The 19,209-nt window shown below is 37.2% G+C and overlaps 3 protein-coding genes and 1 non-coding gene across 4 annotated transcripts; 2 read left to right on the top strand and 2 right to left on the bottom strand.

Moving 5' to 3' along the window:
• Window positions 1-3,712: 3,712 nt before the first annotated feature.
• Window positions 3,713-6,522, bottom strand: LOC103434154 (trihelix transcription factor GTL2-like). Its single transcript, XM_008372463.4, has 2 exons — window positions 5,827-6,522; window positions 3,713-5,352 (listed from the first exon to the last, which is right to left on the bottom strand). The coding sequence occupies exons 1-2, from the start codon at window positions 6,321-6,323 to the stop codon at window positions 3,876-3,878; spliced, it is 1,974 nt and encodes a 657-aa protein (XP_008370685.3). The 5' UTR covers window positions 6,324-6,522; the 3' UTR covers window positions 3,713-3,875.
• Window positions 6,523-8,699: 2,177 nt separating this feature from the next.
• Window positions 8,700-8,772, top strand: TRNAF-GAA (transfer RNA phenylalanine (anticodon GAA)). The gene has a single exon. It is a non-coding gene; the product is annotated as a tRNA-Phe (tRNA).
• Window positions 8,773-9,188: 416 nt separating this feature from the next.
• Window positions 9,189-15,568, bottom strand: LOC103434153 (multisubstrate pseudouridine synthase 7). Its single transcript, XM_008372462.4, has 20 exons — window positions 15,347-15,568; window positions 14,968-15,046; window positions 14,669-14,866; window positions 14,202-14,416; window positions 13,706-13,778; window positions 13,051-13,107; window positions 12,774-12,853; window positions 12,628-12,690; window positions 12,427-12,514; window positions 11,976-12,078; window positions 11,731-11,834; window positions 11,385-11,458; window positions 11,089-11,153; window positions 10,750-10,928; window positions 10,572-10,639; window positions 10,422-10,482; window positions 10,258-10,295; window positions 10,097-10,165; window positions 9,677-9,995; window positions 9,189-9,492 (listed from the first exon to the last, which is right to left on the bottom strand). The coding sequence occupies exons 1-20, from the start codon at window positions 15,535-15,537 to the stop codon at window positions 9,466-9,468; spliced, it is 2,151 nt and encodes a 716-aa protein (XP_008370684.3). The 5' UTR covers window positions 15,538-15,568; the 3' UTR covers window positions 9,189-9,465.
• A 236-nt stretch (window positions 15,569-15,804) lies between these two features.
• LOC103434152 (uncharacterized) lies at window positions 15,805-19,032 on the top strand. Its single transcript, XM_008372461.4, has 9 exons — window positions 15,805-16,153; window positions 16,552-16,616; window positions 16,883-16,931; window positions 17,033-17,127; window positions 17,285-17,370; window positions 17,457-17,516; window positions 17,610-17,691; window positions 18,241-18,354; window positions 18,590-19,032. Exons 1-9 carry the CDS (start codon window positions 15,967-15,969, stop codon window positions 18,758-18,760), a joined length of 909 nt encoding a protein of 302 aa, XP_008370683.3. The 5' UTR covers window positions 15,805-15,966; the 3' UTR covers window positions 18,761-19,032.
• Window positions 19,033-19,209: the final 177 nt, after the last annotated feature.

The raw sequence follows: 19,209 nt of genomic DNA, 5'->3' as shown, positions 1-19,209 counted from the left end.
CCAGTGTTAAAATATCTACGAAATTGTCAATATTTCTGTCAAGATACCCGAAAAATCAAGGATTGATATGGAAAGGGGGTGAAATGCAAAATTTACCCTATATCAACGAGATATAAGAAAATAAGTGAATATCGACAATATTTATTGATTCATTAGAGAAATTTTGGTAGAACCTATTGCAAATTTCGAAATTTTTTGAGAAAATTTTCGATAGTTTCAACTAAATCTAAATGAGTTGATCAACCGATATTGATATCAATATATCCATTGATATTCGCATATCAATATTTTCACATATATCAATATTTTAAACACTGAGGATACCTTCATTTTTAAGATATGACAAACCAAAAACATATGAGACCCACTTATTTTCATTCATTTGGTTAGTAGTAAACACATAAATAAAAATTATACTCATTCCTTCGAATTTCATCTCTTGTGAGTAAACCCTAGCCAACTATCGTATATCACCCGCACTTATCATATATCAAATGCTTTGGTTCTTGATGGTTGCCGGTTGACAAATCCTCATAAATTTTTTAATAATAGTTACTCCTACACTGGTTATCTGCCTGCATTCTTACGTTTTACATTTAAAGATTTTAATAAAAATCAGACGCGTTAGGTTGTTCATTTCATGCCTGACTGTTTATCTTTAGAGCAAAAACCCAAAATATAGGTTCACAAGAAAACAAAAAAGCCCCAAAAAGTTGTAATTCTTGTTGCTACAAATTCATTTTTTGGCACAATTAAAATGGTCACGGTTTTTGCAGGTATGTTTATAGGATGCATAAATAGCAGTATTCATCCACACTTCCCCACCAAATTAAAAAAGAGGGAGGAAGCAATGCCTTTTCTCATGTAATGTAACCTCTTTTTATATCCTGCAATGGTAGCTCGTGAAGGAGGCAATGCCTTTTCTCATGAACAATGTACACAGATCAACCCCTCTTAACTTTATTTTGTGACTCGTGATGTGCAACTGGCACCATTTTTACTGCATGAAACCTCCAAATTTTGAGGACCCTTCAGGTAGCCACAACGAGGGTTTTATTGTGGAGTTGGAAGCCATCATGTATGTGGAGAAAAACTTGCATATATGCCACATCATCTATAAAGCAGTCTTCACGAAAGTATGAGACTCGGTAAATTTTAGTCTCGTTCAACCTTATGTTAGTGTCATTTGATATGAGAATTATCTTAATTAAGCAGTCATACGGAAAACGAGCTACCTGTATATGAGCCTCTTCTGTGCAGTTGACCATTTAGCGATTTACGTTGACGTGCATCCATGTTGGGTGGCAGTAGTACTGGCGGAGAAAATGAATTTACAAACTACTTAATTGATATATAATATATAATTAATGAATTAGGACATTGAAGCAGTAACGAGAGGGTGAATGGAATGCCATTTTCATCTAGAAGTAACATAAGGGACCACATCACTTGGTATAAAGAAGTTGTGTCGACAGAAAGCGAGGCTATGACATATTGCTTCATATATTGTTTTTGGTATGGATACTACAATCGGTCTGAGGATGCAAAGAAGTGTCCCACGTTAGAAAGTTATTAAGGAAAAAATGGCTTATAAGGTGTTTGATCACAAGTTACTCCCCCCTCCCCTCCTTGCCAATTAGTTTTGAGATCGAAATCTCATACTCATATTGTTCGTGATATTTGATCTAGTATGAAAACCTCAACTTTCTTCAGGGACAGTTCAAGTTTCCTTAGTCATTGAATAATCTAAATCCCATATGTGCAACATTAAGCTCGGTATAATAATGTTTGTTTTCGATTTTAAAAGAGTTTTCGAGTTCAAATCCCTTCATTTGAAGAAAGCAAAAGAACAAAACATTGCTTGCATCATGCAATATGGCTAAAACGATGTTTTAGGCCCATTCCCATGCAAAAGGACGAGATCCCTTTAACAAGATGATTTTGGACTTCCAGTATAAGGCTTAGAGCTCGATCCATACTCCATGGATTTGATATACAATTGTTGTAAAAATGCAACCCCAGAGACCTTTTTTTTTTATAGGAAAACTAACGAAAAGAGTCTGAAAACTTTGAATTTTAATGATAAGGACAAAATAAAGGGTAAAGTGAATAGTACCATGATTGACTTTTTAGTGTAAAAATATGATTTTTTGTTAAAGTGAACAGTACCGAGAGCTTTTCGTTAAATTTTTTTTTTTTTATTTATAATTATTTGACAAAGAAAATGATTTATGCACATTCTTTTTCATCGTCTTTCGTTTATTTGAATGAAAATACAAATATAGAAAAAACATAAGCGTGCATAAAGAAAAAATGTGTGTGAAAATTGTTCCCTTTCATGAATTCTAACTTTTACAGTCTACTACATAGAGCCGAAACCATCCACGCATAGATGATGCGTAGTTACATTTTGTAAGACTTACTTTAAGAAGACTAAATACACAACCTAATTTGCGCATGACATGCAGGTATATTTCGTAAGACTTATTTTAAGAAGACTAATACATAATCTAACTTACGTTATTCAAATATATAACTTTTATGACACAAATACACCGTTTCCGTGTTATAAAAGTCGGATGAAAATGATAGGTAACAATTTTGGTTTGGGTCAAACCTCTTTTAACATGTTTGTAGTTAGTAGTTACCCTATGCTTAAAACTGTAAAAGTCAAAAGTGGCGGAGGAGTGGGAACAGAGTTGATTTTGTTGACTTTTGACTTTGATTCTTTAAAGAATTGAATCTGAAGGCTTAATTAGCATCTGAGATTCTCAGCCGTTGGATGAGATGGCCCCCTGACCATGTCAGCAGTTTACTGTTTCTTCCCCTAGTGGGCGAGGCTGGGATAGGGTGCGGACAAACCCATCACGTGTGATGTTGATGTGCGGCAGAGGATCATTTGTCTGCTAATCCACCAAGTTGAAGGTGGGACCCTCTCCGACTCCGAGAGAGACTTTTTATCAATAACAAGACACCAAACGACAACGTTTTAAGGCTTTTGGTCACTGAGACCAGTGACCACTGGCAGAACGGGCCCCTCTCTCTGGAGCATTCCGATAGGTCCCATTCCCAAGCAGAAAACATTATGTCATGCAGACATGCAGTTGTATTGTCAATTGCGTATTTTTGGTAGTTCAAAACCAAAACCCAAACCCCAAATGAAAGAAAATAAATGCCACCTTGTTTCATTTGCTAATTAGCCTAATTTATATATTATGGCAGGCACTTGTGTAGCTGAATCTCCTATGTTTCGGTGTATCGTATACTGGAGCATAATAGAATTTTTGTAAATTCATTGAAGTGTAAACTGTACGTTCAAAAACAGTATAAAACACAGGTTAAATGTTTGAGTTCCTTAATTAGTTGTAAGTTGTATGTAAAAACATTATAAAAGCTCTCATTATTTTTTTTTTTGAAAGAATTTTTCTTAGTTGGAGTAAAAATAAAAAGACTTAAATTGATAATTAAAATTTCTCGAATTAAACCTAATAACTGACTATTATTTTAGAGTAATATCCAATTATTCCCAAATTATAATGAATATTTTAATTCCTTAAACTTTTAATTAAGTAAATTGGAATAGCAGCTATCGACGAATGTGGCAAATACAAAATGACAGCAGACCTCATTTAAAATATGGCTCCTGATTTGAACCAAAAAAAATATATGTCGGTGCTCACTACAAAACAAGTATAAAACATACATATATCCGTCATAAAATAAAAAATAATATATATCGGAAATTAATAAAATTCATGTCGACTGCCGGGAGTACTATCTAGATACCACATGTTTACCAAGACAAGAAGAAAAAAAGGTATCACATATTATCATAGAAAATTTGAAATGCACCACAAATATGCAAATTAAATTACTTAGAATTCGAAATCAAAAGCTGATGTTGGTGCTTGCTTTACCATATTGTTGTTTTTCTCACCTTCATCATGTTTAGTTGAATCACCATCACCCAGAGAGTGGTTTTCCGGCGAAGCAGGGCGGTTTTCCGGTGCTTGATCGGATGGCGACACGAGCATTCCTTGATTGTACAAAGTGCTTAACTGATGAAAATAAGGGCAAGTCCTAGAGTCAAGTGACCTCTTCTTGTTAACATCTTTTGTTTTTCTGAAGTACTTGTTAATGTTCTCCCATTTCTCTTTGCACCTCTTGGAACTCCTCTTGTAACCCATCTCGAACATCCCTTGTGAGATTCGCTCCCAAAGAGGAGCTTTCATCACCACTCCTCCGTCCTTGTCCTGATCGCCACCGCTACCACCATTGTTGAAGAGGCTGCACCTCAAGTTTATCAGAGCCAGCACTTCATCTTTCGGCCATCTCTTTCCGAGGTCTTGTTTGTCATGACTAATGGAACTAGGGTTTTGAGCATTGATGATGACATCCTTAGAACTAGGGTTTTCAGGAGGAGCTATGGCAACAGTAGTAGTAGTAGTCGTACTCAAAGAAATTGTCACCGTCGGAACAGGTAGCGGACTCGGAGCAAGAGTACTTGAAGTTGGGCTTTGGGGTGCAAGAGTACTTTCAGTTAAAGAACTAGGCGTGGTTGGGTTATTTTCCTTTTCTTGATGATGATCAAGTTCTTTACGGCCACCAACAGCACGACACGTAGAAAGAGTAGGGTTTTGTACTTGAATCGGGGAAGACGAAGTAGAAGTACTAGAATTACTTGACGACGATATGAACTTCTTCAAGAACTTAATGATCATAGCTTGTCGATCACCAGCAACTGCTTGTTCACGCGCCATAATCTCGAGCTCCTTGTTCATCCTATCCGTCTCTTGCTTCTTCCAAGCTTCTTCCCTCGCAAGCTTCTCTTCGTTTCTCTTCACCATTTCTTCAAGAAGCTTGTTGTGCATCTCTTCCTGCTGAGCCATCATCCTGTTCACAATGTCCTCACAGAAACCCTTGAGCATTTCAAATCTCCTTTGCCTTTTTCTCTTATTATTATTGTTCGTTGGTCTAGTTTCCACTACTACCTCTTTCTCATTGTGCTCCTCGGGGTTGAGCTGCTCATTGCTGATCACACCGATATTATCCTCAACAAATGTTTCATTTCTCGTTGAGTCTGGATGATCTCCCTCGTCACTTGGCTTTTCGACCATTTCCTTCTTATTATTTTTATCCCCAGGAGCTTCCTGATGTTCATCAGGGTTTCGGTGATCATGATCATCAGGGCTTCGCTGATGAGCATCACCACCGCCTTGAAAGATTTGTTCGAAGTCACTGAGAAACCTGTAGTTTTTGGTGAAGTAAATGTTGTTGAAGTATCTGCTTTCTTCTTCAAATTTCTCTTTGCATTTCTCCGCACTCCTTTTGAAACCAAGCTCTGCTAGCTTCCTGCTTCCCCCCATAAATATATATCAAACCAGCAGCATCAATAATCAACAGCATTTATTCGCTCCATTATTTACTCCTAGCTAGCTAGCATCTAACTTTATAAAATATATATTGTGTACGAGGGGATCTTTATGTTTTTAGTGAATATATATGTACAAGACGGTCCTTTCTCACTCTATCTCTCTCACATACACATGAGTAACGGCGACTAAAATTTCATTAGTATTGATAAAGAATCAATCCTCACTTAATTATAATCAAATTTCATCGGTATAATCGTACAAATATGCTTAACCAAGTTGGCTAGAGCTGTGTGTGCTCCCTTTCTGAACTCAAGTTCGAATCCTCATCTCCGTTGTTTAGATGAATTTCCTATATGTAACCCTAGCTAGCTAGTTCATCAATAAACTAATAATTAAGATAATCATAATAATAGATGAGATAAGTAGATGAACGAATTACATATAAGCTTACCTTGAGACATGTTCCCAAGTGAACTCAGGGAACCAATTCTCCATGGTAGATCTGATCCTGAGAAGTGCAAGCAATTCATCATTACTCCAAGGATCACTACTGATCGGTACATCTGATGATGCCGGTACTGATGAAGATCTATCTCTTTCAATCTCCAAATTATTGTTTATGGAGATTGAAACAGTACTAGAGTGTTCTTCTTTCTCCTCGAGATTTTCGGGGGTGGCGGTGGATTGGCGGTGCAGTTGCAGAAGCTGATGATTCTGATGAAGCTGATGGGGTTGAATCTGCAGGAGTTGATGATGATGAAGATGAGAAGGGTTGTTATTGTTGTAGGGATCAAAAGGAGCACCAGCAGGGACATGGAAGGTATTGATGTTATTGTTTGGTGGTGGAGGAGGGAAGGAGGAGAGAGGGAGGGGGAGAGGAAGAGGCAGGGAGGTTCTTGAGGATGCTATGAGTTGGTGCAACTGCTCAGCTGGGACTCCATCAAACATGTTTGTGTGTGTTTTGTGTGAGAGTGTGTGTGTTCCTCTTTACCATTCCTTTTGTTTGCTCAATGTAAAATAGCAAAATGTTAGAAACAAAGACTACAAAGCACCAAAATCTTCTCTCTCTCTCTCTCTCTCTCTCTCTCATCAAGGACTTTTTTTGTCCTATGCTTCCTATCATAGAACAGAAAAGATAGCCCACCACACCGTTTTAGAAGAAGGTGAAGTCACCCTCAAACTGGGAGAAAATTATTTAGTACATTATAAAATGTGACTTGGTATATTCACTACATTGACTCAATTATTATGGGTGAATTTGATATTTGATTACATGTAATAGTAATTGATAACATAAAAAGTTGCTTGACGTTTTCTTTTAAATCATATTATTGTGTCTATCGTGAATGTCAATCATTCTAGCTAGTGTCTTCGATGGAAGTTTGGGACGACTTAAATTTGAACTTGTTTCAATGATTACATGTAATAGTGATTAACCACTGCATTTAGAATTGTGTCACCTACAGAAGATGAAGAGAAAGAGCGAAAATCAAGTCTTCTATATATTCAAGTTGCAAGGGCGGAAGGACGAAATTGCCTTCTAGTATGAGGCTATGGTAAGTTGAGTTTGCATCAAGTAACTTTCATAATAGTGGTTGTTTTCTGACAAGCAAAGTGTCTAAGAATTCCCAAGTGGCGGGTTTAACCTCATTGAATTGTTGTGCACCATGACATTGTTTTCTGCACTATGTTCAACCGATGCTTAACATGATAAATATCTAATTTCAATCCTATACCATCTGAATTGATGTTAACAAAACTTAAAATTGGTTAGAAACTAGAATGTAACCCATTAGTTCTATGTAAATTTAATACCATACTACTCAAATTTCACCTTGTAACTGTTAAGGTATCCTTTACGTGAGTTCTCATTTTAAGTATTCCTATGTGACTGTGTTACTCCACATTTCTCTACTTTAATATAACAACAACAAAGACTATTCACTAAGTGGGGTCGGCTGTATGAATCTTAGAATGCCAATGTGTTCGATTTTGCGCCAAACCTTCCGTTAGCTCCAAATACTCTATATCTTTTCTTAGAGACTCTTTTCAAGTATTCTTAGGTCTTCCTCTACCCCTTTTGATCTGAATTTCTGTCTCATAATCACATTTTCTAATCGGAGCATCTGCCTAATGAAATAAGCACAATGCCTTAATCAGTTGACATAGCGAGTCACAAACTCTTTCCAATTACATGACCTAAATCTCACCCCTAATAACCCAAAAGAGTCAAAACCATATAAGTAGTGATAGGATTGGGGAGTGTGATCCACGAGGGGTGAGGTGAGAATGGTGTTGGCAGGTATTGTATTTCAGGAAAATGATACACAATCTTTAAAAAAATTAATTTCTGTTTTGGTAGTATTTGGGTGGCCTTCAGAATCCTATGCAGTAGCTGATGCTCATGATGGTGTAATTAACGGCAAGGAGATGGCAGGACACGTGAAAACATGCAGACACTGGGACCAATTTTAATTTAAGGAAGGTGGGACTCTTCCCAATGGTACAATGGATCACAACTACTACTCAACATGCCTCTGTCATCTAAACCGTCTAGTTTTTAGGTCTTTTTTAATTTCTTAATCATTGTCAGTCTAAACTGTCTAGTTTTCAATTCTTTCTTAACTTTCATTAGTCTAAAACGACTAATGTTTAGGTATTCGTTAGAAACTTTTTTTTACAAAAAATCACTTGAATATGAAACCACATGCATTTATTAGTAGATTTTTAAAGAGAATAATAATAACATATATATCGTGATTTTCTATAGTTATTCTCAGTGTTTTGTATTTTATAGAATTTTCGTCGATATAATATCATTCTAAAGAATTTTAAATATTTGTGGGTTTTAATTTGAGGTTGGCAACTTAAACAAAGAGAATATTACTTTACTTTATGGTCAAGTACATTATTCACCAACTTGTTATGAGTTCAAGTGAAAGAGATGTACCATACAGTGTCATCCTCCTTTGCCATATTTTTTCCAACATGAATGACTAGTCATGTGGTGTGGTCAAGCTTTTGCATAGACTTGTAATTAAGCAGCGATGAGTGATGATGAAACTTAAATTAGGTGAGTACTAAATGTACTGTAATTCTATATCACTGTTACAATTGATATATGAAGTCATATTACGCACGCCTATTCTACTCGAGTTAGTAAAGGCATCTCACTCACTAAGAATTGGGAACAATAATACATAAAGAAATCCAAGGATGGGATGTTTTGTTCTTATTGATACTGTGTTGGAGTTTGTGGTTCCTATGTAGAAGCTGGAAGGCAGCTTATAATTAATACCTATACTTGTTATACACAGAACATCAGCGGGGATAGCTCAGTTGGGAGAGCGTCAGACTGAAGATCTGAAGGTCAGGTGTTCGATCCACCTTCACCGCATATTATTTTTATTTTTTTATATTAATATTTCATTTGAGTAATTGGAAGTAAGAGAGGTCTTATATTTTACTTTCGTTAATGGTGGAGTTTTATACTAATTTATTGTTCCTACGTTTGACTCCCGTAAATGACAAGTTTGACACCAAATTCTTGTAGCAAGCTCATTGTATTCAAAATGGCTCTCTGATAAGTTTTATACTAATTTATTGTTCTTGTATTTGACTCTGCTCCCGTGAATGACGAGTTGAACACCAAATTCTTCTAGCAAGCTCATCGCATTTAAAATGGCTCTCTGATGAGAGAAATTACATGAAAACAAGGACGTCAAGGCGGCGGTGTCTGAAAACCTATCATCACCTTGCATGCATGTTTAATGCAAGTCTCTCAAAAGGGTATTTTTGTTCATTGCAAACATATAAAAGCAAACTGACTTTTATAACATATCTGAAAACGAACCATGTCATGGAATATTATTCGAAGGTAAAATACAATTGTATTTCTGTGTCAATCAACAAAACTAGTCGGAAAATTAACATTCGATTTGTCCCGAAAGGCGAGAACTTGGTGTACGAAAGAGTGCCATCTTTGTCTGCTCCCATGCCAGATTGACGTCCTTTTTCGACTTAGTTCCCCGCCTGTAGGAATTGTGTCTTCTCGGATGCCATAGTTCACCGCAAGTAACACGGCCTCACGCTAGTTTAGCGTTTTGTGAAACGCAACCTGCAAGAACAAAATTTTGTTAAACTGATTGAGCTAACCGGAATGGAAATTGCCATAGTCGGGTTTACGACAACATATGTTGAATTGGTAGAGCCTATAAATCTCTCTCTTGGTAAAAATGCTGCGATCTACAGGCATTGGGAACGAGGGACAGAATAAGAAAACTTTTAAACGAGGTACATACAGATGTCGATGTCTTCAGAAGCTCTCGGATTGCCATTGTTGCATAACATGAAGCTGGGAGAGTAAAGCTCAACTTGAGAGCCATCTGAGTTTCCTGAGGATTAGTGTCGCTGAGAGATCCAACATCTGGCACCTTTTCTCCGGTGTCCCCAATATCGTTGTCAATGCACTCTGACTGATTTGCGCTGTCATGCAAACTTCCATCTCCATTTACACTGGACGGATCCTCTTTGTCTACCTTAGCAGGTTTCGCTTTGGAAATTTTGTCCAAGTCCGTATCCACCAAAGGTACATTACCATCAACATATTTTAGTATTTCCCTGTAACAATGAAAATCAAACAATTACTGAACACTGTTATTTGGTAACTGAAGTATATCAATTAACTTGCTAAAGATGAAAAAACGAGAGTAGCGGTATACCATTCAAAGTCCATTGGTTTTTGGAAGACCCGCCTATAATTTCCTGTCACACTTGTTATTGAGAATTCCCTAAAAAGAGCAACAAGATGTATGCATTTAATTAGAATAGAAACTCGTGAGAGAGGTAAGGGGCGAGGTGACGGGGGAAAATAGGTACATACTTGACATTATGTACGCTCTCTGTCAAGCTGATTGCATCCTGATTAATACATGTAAAATTAATTCAGGAGGAAAATAAGACGGATTAGAACTTAGAAGTCAATAAAATTACGAAATCAAACAAACAACACGGGAAAGATGGACATTGTTGCTGAGAATAAGAAACCTTCTTTGCCAAATCATGGAAGACATCAGCGATATCATTTTCTGGAAAAATGACCCTTGAACTGCAAACAACAAAGTATTAAATAACTTGAGCAATCTTGAGACGGCCCAAGAGGTATACAATCAGGGAAAATAGTCAATTTTTCCTTACCCGGGCATAGGAAGGACGACATCCTCAATTGTATAAATTCCACTCCGGATATCTTCTGCAGTTACAGCCTGCCAGATGGGTTGCATTCATAGATTAAGTTACTAAAGTAGCTGTAATTATAGCATACTATTTAGGACGGCACAGGAAAAATATTTTCAACAACGAGGACGCAACTAACCTTCACAAGATTAAGCTTTTCCTCAGGAAGATTTGTTTCAGCTATATCACCTAAATCATTAGGATCAAGCATATCATCACCATTTTCATCTATGCACTCAGAAGTAACAACTTCAGTCACCTTTTCAGTTTCATTTCCTTTACAATATACCAAGTCTCCCAACACAACTCGGTCAGTTCCTGCCAGATTGTGGAATAAAATTGGGTTTTACATAAGTATATGATACAAAGATAGTTGCAATAAAGCTTTGACAACTGTAATAATAATGATGGTGACGCAATCAGTCCACGAAAAGAATAAATGAATTGGTTTTGCTCCAATAAATAACTGGGGGCCTACCATATTTCTTCACTCTCATACTTGCCGCATTGTTCCACAAATAGCTTTGGTAACTATGCACATACCTGAAAAAAGGGCGATGAGTATACACCAGAAAGTGGTGAAACCATCACATGATATAATACAAATATTTCCCCGTATATACTATATTATATATACAGCATATATGTTCAACTGTACCTAGATTAAGCTCGTATTGATTGACTTGAACACAGAAAAAGCATAAACATTAACTGAAGATTGACTCCGTTTACGAAGTTAGAAAACAGAACAAATTCTGCTGGAAAATCTCTTACATCATCCTCAAAGTTCTAGGAATAGCTTTCAAGGCCTGCAAGTAGTTTCCAGGGCATTTCTTCAGACACTGCAACTGTATGAGAACAAAAAAGAGGAAAAAGTAACGATCATCCATGAACCACAAGAGGAAGTAATCCAATTTAGTAATATCATACAAATATTATGATCGCCATGCCAGATGCATGAAAATCACGTAAAGGATGCACAATGCTAGACAGGGAAGGATTACTCTAATAAACAAAAGGATTTAAATGTAGAACTTAATATTTCGGGATAGTTTACAGAATCAAGAAAAAACTAGCATGTTCCAACAAAGCAGTCGTAGTTGGTGACTTGGTGACTTACTATAGCTCTTTCAGAAACCAGATGTCGAGGTAATTTCCTCAGGGTCCCTTCAATGTCATTAGTTTCCTTATAGTATTCTCGTGCCTCTGTAATCACATTCCTTTGTAATCGAAGATCAAGTTAAAGAAAACAAATACCAATAGAACACTATAGCAGCATATACTAAACAGTTTAGCAAGAAGTAGTAAAGTATAGAAATGAACAGAAAAGTATCCTCACAACACCTACAAACACAAAAAGGATATCCCCTTCTCTTGGATCAAGGAACATGCTTACGGTAGATTTCCACTCTCCTCTGAGTAGTGAAGCTCCAATACGGTGAGTTGGCACAGAACCGCTTCCAAATCGCTGAATTCATTACCATGCATGCTATAAGCATCTTACTAACCACAACAAAATGTAATCTACATGCCTTAAGAATTTAAAATTCTCACCACTAACATATAGATGGTCTAAAAAACATTTTAAGACAACTTATGAGAAACATACAGCACACATAACGACTTGAAAAGGTGTTTTCAAATATTCTAAAAGTAGAATATACTTGGGGTAAAAAATGTCACATAGCTTTAGATACAAAAGAGAAAATATCCACTTGTCCAAACAATAACGAACAAAACACCTACATATCAATAACATTATTGCAAATAAGGAGTCTAAACCAGGACAAGATATACTCAGAGAGAGAGGGAGTACTTGTAAACCAAAGTAGTTAATAAATCCCTGCTTTCCCAAGGCACTTGCGGAGGCTTTGATGGTATCTTCAGAATCTGCAACAACTCCTCTGAGAAGTAATGTGAGTGCACACAACAAGCAAATCAGATGGTGAATAATAGAGGTAGCCATGAGAGATGTTTCATTCAAGTGCACATAAATGATTACAGGGAACATGCTTACCTCAATGTAATTGTAAACCGATTTCCCAAGAGTTGGCCAAGGACAAGTCCTTCTGTCACATAACTGGATAAATGGAACTATCACATTAGTATGCATTAAAACCCAATTGACCGGGAATCCTATCATTCACAATTCATCAGCCTTACCAGAAGTCACCTACTTTGATACCAATCAACCTATCATTAAGAGCAGCTAATTTACTTGCAAGCTTCTTAAAAACGGTTACCTGGAAACACAATAAGAAAATGAAGTTCAATAACCCTTTGGGTGACCACTATGCTCCTACTAGAAAAACTGGCACTTGAGGATTCATGGAAGTAGACATACATTGGAAGGGAGTTACTATGAGCCTAATAACTAAAGGAAATTCAACCTATAGAATATTGGTCAGAATAAGCAGAAAGATTAGTGAGTATCAATTACCCTCTGAGTTGTGACAGCACGCTTATCCTTTGTACCCGCAAACCCAAAGGACCTTGGCTATGGATAAAAACAATATTAATCTATCAAAAGAAAGATAAGTAATATGAAATCTATACATTAAGTCAAAGATGATAAAAAAGAACTATAAATTTCTACATATCTGACCAATCTCAACTGTTTACATGGAAACCAATAATCCAAGTTTTGCTCTCTGTCATGTGGTGAAAATTAAGTACAGAACTAACTAAAAACAATTATATTTCCTCACCACTACAGTACTGCACAGGTAATTGCTAAATATTCAATGAAGACCACAGAAAACTTTGATTTAATAACATCGGTAGGGACAAAGGTGCTGCAAATGGACCTTAATCAAAGACAACAATAGATTACTAAAATACACACTTAATATTGAATGTGTTAACTGTGTCCATGCATACAGGAAGGAAGCATATAGCAACGACTGACTCTATAATGAGTTCCATATCAAAACCCTCGTATCATTTTCAAAAAAGGAGCAACAAAAGCCCACTAATTACCATGTAAATAGATCAGGCAGTGGAGATGTTCACTTGCCAAACATTGTGAAAACAGTAGTCATGACTCATATGTCAAATGGTGTTCAAGTCAACTAATTCTCAGCTGGAACCCATACCTGGACACCAAGCATTTTTCCTATAACTCCTAAGGCTTCCTGTGTATCCTTGTTCTCCTTGTAAAGATGAAACCTGCACATTCACATTAAAAGAACCTTTCAGATAAGCTGACACAGAGCTTTAACAAACAGAGCATATAAACCTTTGCGAGCCCAATAAGAAAAACACATCAGGTTATTATTTGCATACAAGCTGGCATGGGAAGATGAAAGCAAGTTAACAACCGGATTAGTAAATGCATAATTCACTGCTAGCAAATTGCTCTCATCATTCATTGTTGCACTTCAGGCAGAACAGTTTCAAAGGAATAAAGGAGAACGATGTAGATTAATTGATAAGTTAGAAGGTTTAGATATGAATAAATCAGACAGCTCTGCTGTGCCAATTACACCAAATCTCAATAGAGATATCTAGACTATGCAGGTACCCTTCTACCATAATAAGTGAAGAGATTAAATCTTTAAAAGAGAAGAACCACACAAAAAAACCCTTTACCTAAGGAACTTGCCAACGTGCTCCGACCAATCCTCTGAACCCCTGCTATCGAAAGGTTTATCACCTCTTTCTTTTCTTTTTCTGGAATTTCTGCCTCTGTTGCTCTGTCCTCCTGAATTTATTCTCACCCGGATGCATTTTGATGAAGCATCTGGTCCATCAACTGTGTCGGTGACAAGGAACTTGAAGTGCTGCTTAAAAAAATTGTGCACTGCCTGGAAGACAGATAGTGCAAGCCACAAATGAAACCGAGAAAGAGAACTGGGTTTCATTTACTCATTTTGAAATATGGTGGTAAAGGAGGGTTATGCATATTAAGTTTGGAAGATTATTTGTACTTCTTTCTCACATTAGCGGAAATCAACTCCGTTCCACCCTGACCTCTCTGATTGCACAAGCTTCATGTCTACATTGCCATGCAAAACACTATCTAAATTAAAATAATCAGATAAGACCGAAAAACTAACCGTTCGATGAGATTTATCATAATCTGGGGAAAGAACAATAGGCATAACACCATCATCACTACTGGAATTAATTTGGTTGATAAGAGTTTCCAAGCGCTCAGCATCATTAGGATCAGCAAGAGCTCTAAACGATTCAATTTCGGTAGTATAATCTTTACTTGCACCATCACTTGTCGTTGTTCCACTTTCCTTAACTGCCTGAATACGGCCAAAGAATTACACTTCCCACAAATACTAAATTGTATATACAAAAGGTACTTCCATTTAAATCATAAGAACAAAAATATGAACTTATTTACCTCTACCGGCGCATCCAAGTTGGTTAAATGAACAACATTTCCCTCCTTATCTACTTCGTTTACCATAAAATCCGAATACCTATACGATTTACCAAGAAAACGAACGAACTTTAAAATATCGACAAATAATTTCTCTCTAAAAACAATGAATTATATGCAAATGTACGAATCCAGTTGAGGAAAATAACAAAAAAGATGCTGAATTCATATTCTGTGGTTATTAATTTTCAAGTTCCTAACTTTACAGCAAAATCTTACCTTTATTAAATCTTCCAACATTTTCTAGGCATCCAAACACACCGTAACGAAAATAAATAACTTGAAAATCCCAAACAGAACAGAATGCTCAAATTTCACAGTTGAAATTTAAAATCCAGACCTTTGCTTTAAGACGCCGCGAAATCCGGGGAGCTGAGAGATGTAGCAGAAGATGCCAACGTCGGATTCCTCGATGGTTTTTGTCGCCATTAGGGCTTTTAAGGCGGTGGTCGGCGGTGGTGGTGGTGGAGGAGTTGCAGAGCAGTAGGGTTTTAGCATAGAGAAGCACGATGGTGCGGGCTTAAGCCACATTTTGATTTCGGGGACACCGCTTTTTCCCGCGAAACGCACCGTATTGTCTCTACTCTAACCGTTTCAGTATCTTTAGTTTTTCTTATTACAAATTTACCCCTCAAACCTTAGTTATTGTTACACTTTGGTCCTCAGACCTTCTTTTTCTAGCAAACGCAGCGAATTGGACAAAAGTAATTAAGAAAAATATTGAAATACCCTAAAAGTTTAGGGGGTGAGTATGAAATTGAAGCTTTTTGGAGTTTACGATTGTGACCCTGAGCCAGTGAGAGTCAGCCAATAGTTGGAGAGAGAAAAGTACTACTGTGAGAGTGCGTTCTCTCTCTCTCCTCCAATAGAAACAGATCGATCGTGAAGCCGGCTAGAGAGAAAAACACCTAGAGAGAGAGAGAGAGAGAGAGAGGAGCTTCGCTCGTTGGACTGGCGAAGATGGTGAGCAAAACGGAAGAAACCCAATTGAACAGGCTCGAGAACCAGGTCGACAATGGAGGAGGAGGGGCCTGGGAGTACCTCTGTTTAGTCAGAAAGCTCAAAGTCCGCCGCTCCGAGAAGGTCTTGATGTACGGCCTGTCGATCTTGAACGACCTCAAGAAAAGATCCGGTCTTGGCTCGGAAGGTGAGTTTTCGAGCTTCGGTTTATTGGTGATTCCATCTGGGTTTTGTGTTTGTTCAATTGGGTTGTGGTTAATTTGTGTTTTTGTGATCGTGATTGCTTGATTTGAATTGGGCATGGATTGGAATTGGTTATGGACTCTGTGCAATTTGGTGTGTTTTAATTTGCGTAAATTCAATTGGGTTTGTACTTTGTAATTACTTTGCAGTTAATTTTGTGGTAGAAGCTTAATTTGAATTTGTGTCGTTAAGAAATGGATTTGATTGTTCGAGTTTGATATATTCTGTTGGTTTAACTCCGCCGTGCGTATCATGCAACATGCTTCCTTCGATTTAGAGTTCTTATTTTATTGGGGTAGATTTTGAGTTCGACTAACAAGTAGTTTGTATTTTTTGATGTAGAATGGACTTTATATGAGCAAGTTGCAATTGCAGCTATGGACTGCCAGTCTCTTGATGTTGCAAAGGTGTGTTTTTTTGGCTTACACTTTTGAAATTGCTTAGCTATTATTTTTGAACGTGCAACTTTAGGCTTCCCCACTTAGGAGGAGGGGAGAGAGAGAGAGAGAGAGAGAGAGAGAGAGAGAGAGAGGTTGTTGATGCAGATATTGAGTTTGGTATAGCCTACCCTGGAATTGAGAATCGTAAGATTTGTGTAAGGCGGATGTGCTATATTGTGTTAATGGTGGAAGGGTTAATAATGCTATCTCATGCCTCCCTTGAACTTTTGCAGGACTGCATTAGGCTTTTACGTAAGGCATTTCCTGAGAGTAAAAGAGTTGGTAAGTTGAAATAACTAATTTGAATATTGTATGGAAGTCTGATTTTTAGATCCGATAGAGGCAGGCTAGAGGCTTAGCTATTTGTTTTGCATAAAACGCAGGCAGGCTAGAGGCTATGTTCCTAGAGGCAAAGGGATCTTGGGCAGAGGCAGAGAAGGCTTACTCAAGCTTTCTGGAGGAAAATCCACTCGATCAAGTAATTCATATAAAAACTCTTAACAGAAGGATCAATCCATATTTTTTAAGATTGATCCCATCGCTTTATCTTTGTTATATGAGCAAAATTGTATGTTCTTTTCTGAGAAAAGATAAAGGAAAATGCTTATTTAAATTTCAATTATTTTTATATGCAGGTGATACATAAGAGAAGAGTAGCTATGGCAAAGGCACAAGGAAACATTTCAGGGGCCATTGAGTGGCTTAATAAATATCTGGAAATGTAAGGCATATATTAAATTCCTTGAAAGAAAAAGATTTTATGTCAGCAAAAAGATGTTGCTGAGTTGTATTTTCCCGTTTTGACAGATTTATGGCTGATCATGATGCATGGAGAGAGCTGGCTGAAATCTACGTTTCCTTGCAAATGTATGTATTTCCAACAGACTTGTTGAAACTTTATGTCTCCAAATTGCCTATGCTTTGTTGCTGATTGATAAATTATGTTTCTATGTAAACTAGGTACAAGCAAGCTGCATTCTGCTATGAGGAGCTGATATTATCACAACCTACTGTTCCTCTTCACCACTTGGCTTATGCTGATGTAAGTGGCTTTGGTTTTTTTCGTTACTGCAAATAAATCCTGTTTGCTTTATAGACATTCTTATGTGCTGGTTTTGACGGCCAAATAATTTTTTGCGATTAAAGAAAAGCTCCGTGTACTTGAACGGTGTAAAAACTAAAAAGTAACCTGAAATCTTCTTTTTTTTTCCCCCAAACTACTGTAATACTGTACCAGCCTTCCTGATTAACAGTCAATTTCAGCAAAAGCGAATGTTTTGCATCAGTACTGGCATCTCTTATGTAAATTTAATCATTCAAATGCAAAAGTTACATACTTGATTTAAGATGGTGCATAATGTCCAGCTAACTCCAAATATGAACACCTAGCATCTAACTTGCAATTTATATCCTTGATATTTTGTTGCCCTACTATGTGGAAAGGAGTCAAACGACAAAATGCTAGTACTCTGGGAATAAAGAAATGAAGCTGTGTATATTCAACATATAATTATGATTACATGTTTAACAGCACTAAACACCCGCATTAAGAGTGAGTAAATGTCTGATAGTTTTCTTTCTGTGGCAACAGGTGCTATACACGCTTGGTGGACTAGAAAACCTTCAGACAGCAAAAAAATACTACGCATCCGTTATAGACTTGACTGGGGGCAAGAATACCAGAGCACTTTTTGGTATTAACTTGGTGAGTTCTCTCTCCCTCTTGAGGTGCATTGATTCAGAGATACTTATACATATTGGAGCGATAGTTTAGACCATTGCTGATCCTGCTGTGGCCGAGAGTCATCTATTTAATTTGATTGTTCAAGTTTTAGACACCGTATATTTAATTTGATTATTCAGATTGTTTTCATCCCTCTTTTCTTGCTCTTGTGATCAACTTGAATTACTGAAAGAACGTCTTAACTCCTGCCTTCCAGTGCACTTCCGCCATCGGACAGCTTGCGAAAGGAAGGAACAAGGAAGACAAAGAGAGCTTAGAGCTACAATCACTGGCAGCAACGGCCTTGGAGAAAGACTACAAGCAGAGAGCACCCGAAAAACTTTCCCTGCTTACGACGGCCTTGAAAAGCTTGAAAGTTTCATCATAACTCCTTAGTCTTCGAAGAATCTTCGTATAGCAAAACGGGTGAGTGGCGACTTGGTGCCGAATGGCTGTGGATTACAAGAATCTCATATCTTAGTTACGTTAAATGATTTTTTTTTTCCGTGTTTTGACTTCCCTGTGTCTTTTTTTCAAGTCCTTAATAAGAGGACGAGATGTATTCTTTAGGATGGCCACAGTGGCTAACTAGGAATGTATGAGTAACACCCTTTCTTCTTTTCGGATTTAATATCATTTTCCCTTTGCTTTTTACCTTAATTCAAGGATTAGGAGTACACATTGATGTTCTTGATATCATACAATTTTTCTGCCCGGTTTCTAGTTCAGATCCTCGGTGATGTTCTAAACTAATCTAATCAATGAAAAAAGCGATTCGAACTAGGGTGCACGGGCCAAGAGGGCGAATACTCTGCCATGTCAAACTGGCATAACCGC

Source organism: Malus domestica, chromosome 04 (assembly GCF_042453785.1).
Source record: "Malus domestica chromosome 04, GDT2T_hap1".
Classification (NCBI taxonomy): domain Eukaryota; kingdom Viridiplantae; phylum Streptophyta; class Magnoliopsida; order Rosales; family Rosaceae; genus Malus; species Malus domestica.
Note: the sequence above shows the minus strand (reverse complement) of the source record. Positions and strands in the feature narration are given on the sequence as shown.